At 43.1% G+C, this 10,729-nt stretch overlaps 1 protein-coding gene across 3 annotated transcripts in view; it reads right to left on the reverse strand.

Moving 5' to 3' along the window:
• Window positions 1-10,183, reverse strand: part of ALG8 (ALG8 alpha-1,3-glucosyltransferase) — a 31,061-nt gene extending 20,878 nt beyond the window's left edge. For all 3 annotated transcript variants that reach the window (XM_076002342.1, XM_076002343.1, XM_020286639.2), the window contains exons 1-2: window positions 10,050-10,183; window positions 650-728 (exon numbers count right to left, since the gene is read on the reverse strand). In XM_076002342.1, coding sequence (XP_075858457.1) covers window positions 650-728; window positions 10,050-10,144 — 174 coding nt within the window. In that variant the 5' untranslated portion in view covers window positions 10,145-10,183. The remainder of the gene's footprint in view (window positions 1-649; window positions 729-10,049) is intronic.
• Window positions 10,184-10,729: the final 546 nt, after the last annotated feature.

The following is a 10,729-nucleotide window of genomic DNA, read 5'->3' on the forward strand; positions in this document are numbered from 1 at the left end:
GTTCTACTCATCTGAATATGAAAAGAGCTATAATATAACAAATGATTCACTAGCTTGGGTTCAAGTTCTCTGACTCAATTTCTCTATTTGTAAAATAAAGTACCGTAACAAATTAGATAATACATATATGAAATATATTTATAAACAACAAAATGGTACACAAATGCTATGTATCTTTTGTTTTACTAGGTTAGCAGTTTTTTTTTTTTGAGACAGAGTCTCACTTTGTTGTCCAGGCTAGAGTGAGTGCCGTGGCATCAGCCTAGCTCACAGCAACCTCAATCTCCTGGGCTCAAGCAATCCTTCTGCCTCAGCCGCCCGAGTAGCTGGGACTACAGGTATGTGCCACCATGCCCGGCTAATTTTTTGTATATATATTTTTAGTTGGTCAATTAATTTCTTTCTATTTTAGTAGAGACGGGGTCTCACTCAGGTTGGTTTCGAACTCCTGACCTCGAGCAATCAGCCCACCTCGGCCTCCCAGAGTGCTAGAATTACAGGCGTGAGCCACCACGCCTGGCCAAAACACAATTCTTATAAAAATTAGACCTATGACCTCATGGAAAACTCTTTTAATGGCAATAATATTTACCTGGTTTTATACATCATCTTAAAAAAACACAACCAAAAAAGTGAAAATAAAACTTACCTCATAATACCACTTTGATATTGGCAAACTGTGGGTGATAGCAAGCCAGTTTCGGTGTACTTCAAAATCTGTGGAATGGCTACTCAAAACAATTAGATGAATAAAACAAGATTTTGCAACATTTATCAATTTCTAATTTCCATAATTACGCTTTTAAATGGACCGACATCCCCTAAGCAGTCATAGCTCACTATCCTATAAAGACATAAACAGGCATGACATAAACCTGTAATACCACACTTATCTGGAGGTCAGACTTCCTTTTGAAAAGTTGTTGAGGGACCTGTAAGCCAGTAAAAAGGGTCTCAGAGCTATCAAAAGGGCTGACAAAAAGCCCACACTTTTTTTTTTTTTTGAGACAGAGTCTCACTTTGTTGTCCAGGCTAGAGTGAGTGCCGTGGCATCAGCCTAGCTCACAGCAACCTCAAACTCCTGGGCTTGAGTGATCCTTCTGCCTCAGCCTCCCGAGTAGCTGGGACTACAGGCATGCGCCACCATGCCCGGCTAATTTTTTTTATATATATATCAGTTGGCCAATTAATTTCTTTCTATTTATAGTAAAGACGGGTCTCGCTCTTGCTCAGGCTGGTTTTGAACTCCTGACCTTGAGCAATCCGCCCGCCTCAGCCTCCCAAGAGCTAGGATTACAGGCGTGAGCCACAGCGCCCGGCCTTAAAGCCCACACTTTTTAAGGGAAGCCCTCAGGCCCATGCTCAGAAATGACATCCTCTTGCTCACAAAGAATTCTAACAAAATTCATTATCTGGAAAAGGCCTCACATATAAGCTGGATCTTCCAGGATGGGGAGGAGTTCGCCACAGAAGGTAGAAAAAGGCCCCTGCTGTGCTCATGTCTCCTACTTCTCCCCCTCACCATCACAATGTATAAATATATTCAAGTACCTCCCATCTTCAGTAGAAAATCTTTTTTTCCCGTTTGTCCACTGCTATACCTCCCCTCCACATACAAAACAGTATCTGACACATGGATGGGCTCAATACATTCTAGTTGAATAGCCACTCACCAAAGTCAATAAAGAACTCCACAGCAGCAAAGGACATGAACAGACATTTTTCAAAAGAAGACAGAATACTGACCAACAAACATATGAAAAAATGCTCAACATCTCTAATCATCAGGGAAATGCAAATCAAAACAGCAATGAGATATCACTTATCTCCAGTAAGAATGGCCTTTATCAAAAAGTCCCCAAACATGGTTGCGGGACGAAGGGCATCGCCTAATAGTGCCAGAACTCTTAGGACGCCACCTGTTAGAACACCTGCATCAGACCACACATCTAGGGAAGAGAAAGATGCTGCAACTGCTGGACACTGCTCAACTAAGGTTCAAGTCACAAGGACGGGTTCCAGATGACATCGTCAAAAGTTGCCAAGCCTGTCAGGTCATGCAGCCGGGGAGGACCAGAGGGACCCATGCAGGTACGAGGGAAAGGGGGAGGCAGCCAGGACTATTTTGGGAAGTGGATTTCACAGAGGTCAAGCCTAGAAAATACGGGTACCGATATTTACTGGTCATAGTAGATACGTTTTCCAGATGGGTAGAAGCCTTCCCTACGAAAGGAGAAACAGCTTTGACAGTAGCTAAGAAAATATTAGAAGAAATAGTCCCCAGGTATGGACTGCCGGAAGGGATGACGTCAAATAATAGACCTGTGTTTATCTGTCAGGTTAGTCAAGGGCTGGCCCAGGCTATGGGGATAGATTGGAAATTACATTGTGCATATAAGCCCCAGAGCTCTGGGCAGGTAGAGCTAATGAATAGAACAATAAAGGAGACCCTGACTAAATTGGCCCTGGAGACTGGCGGAGACTGGGTGACCCTCCTTCCCTTCGCTGTGTTCCGAGCTCGGAACACCCCTTATCACTTGGGTTTAACCCCTTTTGAAATCATGTATGGCACACCCCCTCCTGTAGTTCCTAGGATGAGCCCTGAGGCTCTTCTGGGACATCCCAAAGAAGTGTTGCAAGCGGTGCAGGCTCTGCAACGTGTCCACAGTCAAGTATGGCTGGGCCTCCGTGCTATCTACCGGCCTGAGGAGGAGGGTGCCGGACACCGTTTCACCCACACCAGCAGGGGATTGGGTGTGGGTGAAACGGCATAACAACAGAACCCTCGAGCCGAGGTGGAAGGGCCCCTATCAAATTATTCTTGTTACCCCCACTGCTCTTAAGGTCGATAGAATAGTAGCGACCTGGATACACCACTTCCATGTGAGACCTGCTAATAAAAAGACCAGGAGCGGTGCCAGGACCAGTGGAAAGCAACTGCAGACCCGGGGAATCCTCTGAAGACCAGACCTGACCCGCGTGGCGGCGACAGCCCAGGACTGCTGACCCAGACTTGGACTGGGGTTGTGGCATCTAAAGATTGAACTGGGTGACAACATGGACGGGTCGCGGTGGGGGTTGGTTGTTGTGTTTTTGGGATGTTGTGTTTTTGGTCTAATGTTTTTGGGATGGAGACCTACAGCTATACTTACCGCCCCGAACCCCCACCAACCCCATAACCTTACATGGGTCTAAAGATTACTGTATAATGGTGTTAGTGTTCCCAAAAATAATATACCACACTGAGGAGACAATGTATGAGGGCATAGTAGGGCGAAGAGTCACCAACCTAATTTTTAAAAGAGAAAGAGAGCCCTTCACAGCCATAACCCTGGCTACTCTTTTGGCTTAGGGGCAATAGGAGCAGGAACTAGTATCTCTTCTCTGGCAATGCAGCAAAGAGGGTTTAATACTCTGAGGACAGCTGTTGATGAAGATATTGCAAGGATAGAAGACTCAATTTCACACCTAGAAAAGTCACTAACCTCCCTATCCGAGGTAGTGCTCCAGAACCAGAGGGGGTTAGATCTACTATTCCTCCAGCAAGGAGGACTGTGTGCTGCCCTCAAAGAAGAATGTTGTTTCTATGCAGACCATACGGGAGTTGTTAGAGAATCTATAGCTAAGGTCAGGGAAGGGCTTGCCTGCCGCAAACAGGAATATGAACAACAAGCAGGTTGGTTTGAGTCTTGGCTTAACAGTTCCCCCTGGTTAACAACGCTACTATCCACCCTACTAGGCCCACTCATTATGCTAATCTTAGTCCTTACTTTCGCGCCATGTGTAATTAATAGACTAGTAGCTGTTGTGAAAGAATGGATAAACACTGTCCAGCTACTAGTATTGCAACAACAATATCAGCAGCTATGGTCAAGTGCTATAGAACTAGAGCACCTAAGAGACCTTGAGGACGAGCAAGAGTGCTCGTCTGCTACCTAGAGAAAGGGAGGAATGTAGGGCAGAGGAATTTGTAGGACAGAGGAAGGGCAGAGGAATTCTTCCAATTGTCGGGAATTTACTTGGGTGGGGCAATGAGCTAACCGCAAACCTTTGCTTCTGGTCATTGCTTGCTTGCTACACCGCTGTAAGGGGAATTATGGGATGAGGTCATTGAAGCACGGGCGACTGGCCCATCAGGCAATAGAGAGCAACCAACCCGCCAATTACTTCAAAAGGCAATAGTGGGCAACCAATCATTTTAAAGGTCAACACATGATCCATGCGTAGTCGGCTTGTGCGCAGCTTGTGCACCATGGGGATAAAAGGCATGCTGTTGTTCTGGTCGGGGTCCTTGCCTGTGAGAGTGGCCACTGCGTTGGTGCTCTGGGGCTTGGACCCTGGCTAGCTAGAAAATAAACCTCCTCTTGTGTGATTGCAAAAAAAAAAAAGTCCCCAAACAATAAATGTTGGCATGGATGTGGAGAGATAGGAACACTCCTACACTGCTGGTGGGACTGCAAACTAGTTCAACCTCTGTGGAAAGCAATATGGAGATAACTTAAAGCGATACAAGTAGATCTACCATTTGATCCAGCAATTCTACTACTGGGCATCTACCCAAAAGATCAAAAGACACTTTATGCAAAGTTGTGGAAACAACCCAAGTGCCCATCAATACATGAGTGGATTAATAAAATGTGGTATATGTATACCATGGAGTACTACTCAGCTATAAGAAACAATGGTGATATAGCACCTCTTGTATTTTCATGGATAGAGCTGGAACCCATTCTACTAAGTGAAGTATCTCAAGAATGGAAAAACAAGCACCACATGTACTCACCAGCAAATTGGTATTAATGGATCAACACCTAAGTGGACATATAGGAATAACATTTATTGGGTGTCAGGCAGGTGGGAGGGGGGAGGAGGGAATGGGTATATACAAACATAATGAGTGAGATGTGCAATGTTTGGGGGATGGTCATGCTTGAAGCTCTTACTTGAGGGGGGAGGGGGGGCATGGGCAATATATGTAACCTTAACATTTGTACCCTCATAATATGCTAAAAAAATAAAAAATAAAAAGAACTCCACAGCAAAGCCCAATTTACACTGTCCAGTGTTTCCACACATTGGAAAGTGTATGTTTTCCACAATGACAACTTTCTCCTAAGTCTCCTAGCAACTCCTTCTCAGTCTCAATCATGGCCTTCCCTTCCTATATTCATCAGGTAAGTGTTGATGTTTTTCTAGGTTCAGTTCTTGGTCCTTTTTTTTTTAAATGCAACTTACTCTGCTTTGGACAATCATATTCATACTTTTTGGTTCGACTATTAATTGTACAATGAAGACTTCCAGATCGTGATATGCAAACCTTGGTTTTTTTTTTCCTGATTTCTAAAGATAGACATCTCCAATTTCCTCCTGACACTCTAACCTGAATTTCCTACAGACGCTTCCAAATCACCACTAAAAAATGAACTGATGATCCATCAATCCCAATTCTAAGTATTATACATACCCAACAGAAATCCATGATACATTCGTAAAAAGAAAGGTATATCCATCAAAAGACATGTACTATAGAAAAATGTCCAAAGCAGCATTATCTGCAACAGGCAGATAATTCAAATGTCCATGAACAGAATGGCTCAATCAATTGTGGGACATTCATATAATTGAATACTATAGGGCAGCAATTCTCAAAGTGTAATTCAGGGACTCCCACAGAGACTCAAGGAGTTTAATCAGATCAAAACTGTTTTCATAATAATACTTAGATGTAATTTGCTCTTTTTTCACTTATTCTCTCATGAGTATACAGTGATGTTTCAGAGGCTACATAATGTGATGTCATTACTCTGAAGGCTAATGCAATTTGTACTTGTATATTCTTGTGCTTTAACAATTTGTGTTAATTTCTAAAATGGTAAATATCTATTATACAACCCCTATAAACCTATAGCTCTTTGTGGCCCTCTATGATTTTTAAGAGGTGAAGGGATTCTGACTAAAAGGTTTGAGAACCACTGCTATATAGCAGTGAGAACGAACAAACTATGATTACATGCAACAACACAAACTTAATGCTGAGTGAAAGAAGCCAGACCCAAAAGAACATGTTGTATGATTCCATTTGTACGAAACTCAAAAATAGGCAAAATTTAATCTATGGAGTTAAAAGCCAGATACCAATACCCTTTGTGGGTTAGGATGGGAGGAGTGACTGGAAAGAGGCATAAGGGGCTTCTAATAATATTGTTTATTGATCTAGATGCTATTTACAGATATATTCTGTAATATTAACTACCATATATAGATCTTATATATGGAAGGAAGGATATTAACTACCATATATAGATCTTCAATTAATCTGAATTTTCTGGCCTTTGCCTTACTTCTGCCTTACACAAAACCTGGTGCCTCTGAATCTGGAGATTCTCCTATTTAATTTCTTCAGAGAAGAAACCTCACTTTCAAGGGGTATAGATGCTACATGCCAGCATTATGGGACTACAGGTCTTTTTTTTTTTTTATGTATGAATATATTGACTATCCGCTAGGTGTGGTCGCTCACGCCTGTAATCCTAGCACTCTGGGAGGCCGAGGAGGGTGGATTGCTCAAGGTCAGGAGTTTGAAACCAGCCTGAGCAAGAGCGAGACCCCCGTCTCTACTATAAATAGAAAGAAATTAATTGGCCAACTAATATATATACAAAAAATTAGCCGGGCATGGTGGCGCATGCCTGTAGTCCCAGCTACTTGGGAGGCTAAGGCAGAAGGATTGCTTGAGCCCAGGAGTTTGAGGTTGCTGGGAGCTAGGCTGATGCCACGGCACTCACTCTAGCCTGGGCAACAAAGCGAGACTCTATCTCAAAAAAATAAAATTAAATAAAATTATATATATATATATATATGACTATCAACCAATTTCCCAGTTTTGAGTCCCATATATCCAAGTCTTAAACCCCTCTAGGATTCTGCAAGGTGTATAGACTCTTTTCTAGTCTATCCTCCTCTACAAGCATGCTGAGCTGAAAGTTCCTTTGCCTTGCTAAACAAGTTACCACTCCTCCACCTGTTTTCAAAGACTCTGTTGAACTCTCTTAAATTTGTAAGAAAATGTATTTCTTAAATAATAAGACTTGGAAAATCAAAAATTACTCCTGATCCATGGACTACAGAATGGATACTGTGTTAGCAGGCATGAAAACAACATTAATGTCCTTAATAATCTCTATCAGAGCTCTTGGGTGACCAGATACATCATCAGTGAGCAGTAATATTTTGTAAGGAATCTTTATTTTTGAGCAGTAGGTCTCGACAGTGGGCTTAAAATATTCAGTAAACCATGCTGTAAACAGATGTGCTGTCTTCTAGGCTTTGTTGTTCCATTTATAGAGCACTGGAAGAGTAGATTTAGCATAATTCTTAAGGGCCCTAGGATTTTTGGAATGGTAAATGAACATTAGCTTCAACTTAAAATCAACAGCTGCATTAACCCCTTTCAAGAGTCACCTGGTCCTTTGAAGCTTTGAAGCCAGGCAATGACTTCTCTTTAGCTATGAAAGTTCTAGATCAGGGGTCCTCAAACTTTTTAAACAGGGGCCAGTTCACTGTCCCTCAGACCGTTGGAGAGTGTGGCACTGTGGGCCGGGGACCAGTCAGCTGCTAAGCAGGACAGGCAGCAGTGGCAAAAACACCGGGAGGGCCGGATAAATGTGCTAGGCGGCTTGCAAGTGGCCCGTGGGCCATAGTTTGAGGACGCCTGTCCTAGATAGTGTCTTCTTCTGAAATAAGGCTGTTTTATCTGCATTGAAAATCTATTGTTTACTGTAGCCACCTTCATCAATGATCTTAGCTAGATCTTCTGGATAACTTGCTGCAGCTTCTAAATCAGCACTTACTGCTTTACTTTGCACATATATGTTATGGGGTGGCTTTTTCCCTTAAACTTCATGAACCAGCCTCTGCTATCTTCAAACTTTTCTTCTGCAGCTTCCCCACCTCTCTTAGCCTTCATAGAATTGAAGAAAGTTAGGACCTTGCTCTGTATTAGGCTTTGGCTTAAGGGAATGTCGTGGCTGGTTTCATCTTTTATCAGACCACTAAAACATTCTCCATATCATCAAAAGGCTATTTGCTTTCTTATCATTCGTGTACTTACTGAAGCAGCACTTTTAGTTTGCTTTAAAAACTTTTCTTTTGTCTTCCCAACATGGCTGTTTGGCACAAGAGCCTAGTTTTTGGCCTATCTTGGCTTTTCCAAGTGCCTTCTTCACTAAGCTTAATCATTTGTAGCTTTTGATTTAAAGTGAGAGACTTGTGACTCCTCCTTTCACTTGAACATTTAGAGGCCATTGTAGGGCTATTAATTGGCCTAATTTTAGTATCATTGTGTCTTGGGAAGAAGGAGGCCCCAAGAGGAAGAGAGAGATGGTGGAATGGATGGTCAGTGGAGCAGTTAGAATACACACATTAAGTTTGCTGTCTAATGTGGCTGTGGTCCCAAAGCAATGACAATAGTAACATCAAAGATCCCTGATCACAGACCACCATAACAGATAATTACCAAAACCTGACATAGAGACATAAAGTGAGCACATGCTATTGGAAAATAGCACCAATAGACTTGCTTGATGCAGGGTTGCCACAAACTTCCAATTTGTAAAAACAGCAATATCTGTGAAGTACAATAAAGGGAAGCACAAAAAATGAGGTATGCCAGTATGTCTGCTGCCGAAGTGAGCACTATACACATTCTTAATCCTGAACCGAGAGTGGTATTCAAAATAACAACACTGCGGGTACATTTATAGGCTGAAGTAACTAAAGCAAGAAATATCCCTTTATATGCACAGAACTTGTTAAAAAGAATTCTCTTTCATTCTGATATAAAAGGAATTTGCTACATTTTAGAAAGATTTTTCCAATTTGCTTTTAAAATGGAAAGATGTTTCTTATTTGCTTGTGCAGAAAGTTTAAGTGACCAACTCTTTTCCTCCAAGTCCCTGGTAAGTCATTTTACTGAAGCTAGATATACATTTCACTACTTATATAATTACATATGCACATCATGGTATATGTATGGACATATATTCTATAAACACAACTATCCTATACCCAACGAGAGAGAGAAAAAAAAGAGAGAGTGCCAAGAGCTTGAATCAAAGGATACCAATAAAACAAATCCTAAACTAGGAAGTAGGGGACCTGGAGATAAGGGAGAAAGGGCATAAGGGGAAAAAGGGAAAAGAGGATGATGGGAAAGTGGAAGCTGATATTAATAAATATTGAGTACCCATTGTACTGTATACACACCACCACTTAGTGGTTGCTTCCTAATTCCCATGCTTTTTCAGTCTTGGCCCTCCATCCATTTTTCACACAGTAGTCTAACTATGGCCTTCATAACCCTGTGTGATCTGGCCACTGCCTACCCCATCCTGTGCCATTCTTCTCCCTTAATGCTCTTCAGCCACAATGGCCATTTTCTGTTCCTAGAATGCTGAGTTCTTTCCTACCACAGGGCCTTTGCATTTACTCTTTCCTATGCCTGGACTGCTTTTCGTATTACTTATTCTTTTTCATCCTTTGAATTTTAACGCAAACATCGTCTCCTAAGAGTGCCCTGCCACTTTGTCACTCTGTATTTCCTTTATAGATCTTATCACAATCTGAAACTTTCCTGCTTGTCTATCTCCACTCACCAACTCCATCCAGGGCAAGGACCAGAAATGTCTTGCTCACCACTGCATCTTCAGGAGTTAGAAGAGTTCCTGGAGCTGATAAGACTGGCTGAATGAATGGTGGAGATGGGTGTTCTTAAATGCATATTAAGGATGAGAACCCTGAGGCTCAAAACGTTAAAGTGACTTGTCCCAAATCAGACAGCGCCAGGCCTGAACCTGGCCAGCTAGGGCTATGTTCTAGCTCTCAGGTCAAGTAACAATCGGTGGGAAACTTAACAAAGGCGGGTAGCAACCAGCGCGACCTACCTAAAGTTCCCTTTTCTCCTTATACCCAAGAATACCCATACTCCTCTCTCCCGCCCTGACCCACCGCCGGGCCTCCCCACCCAGCCCCTGACCGTGCAGGTCCCTTACTAGGTGGGGATGAGCAGGCATTTGAGGAGAGTCACCCCGAGCGCCAAAGCCGAAAACCAATTGCCAGAACCCGTCACACTTCTGAGCGCCGCCATTGCAGCAGCACGGCAAGCTATCAATCAACTCGATCCATATCCGGGATCCCGCGCATGCGCAGAAGGCCCTCTGAGGCGGTTCCTGCGAGCTCTGCGCATGCACCCATCCGCTCAGCCAGTAGAAGGGCAGGACTCAGGCATTTAAACCTCCCGCCCACCAACCTTTCCCAGCTGCGCCTAATCACCGGCCGGGGTGGGCTCTACTGCGCCTGAGTAGGTCTTCGCTGTGACAGATTTCAGTTTTATTTGCTACTTCATACTTGCATTCAGATAGTGGCTAGTCGTCTGCTGTGGGTCTTGATTTTCCCTGGCATTGAGGATACCTAGGTGAGAAAAAACTCTTATCTTACGCTAGAGACGTTCACGTACTGGTAGAGGAGACAGGATTGTCACCCAAGAGTTACAGTGGATAAAAGTATTAATACTTGGGATTACTGCGGAGGCCCCCAACCTGGACGCCTGCACCAGAGTATTAAATTCAGCTAGGGAATGGCATGAGCAAAGATATAGAGGTGAAAACATTGTGTTTCTAGAACTCTGAGCTAGGCTCTTGGTTCAGCACCTGCCCGTGTGGAACCCATTCTG

This window comes from Microcebus murinus, chromosome 4 (assembly GCF_040939455.1).
Source record: "Microcebus murinus isolate Inina chromosome 4, M.murinus_Inina_mat1.0, whole genome shotgun sequence".
NCBI classification, from domain to species: Eukaryota; Metazoa; Chordata; class Mammalia; order Primates; family Cheirogaleidae; genus Microcebus; species Microcebus murinus.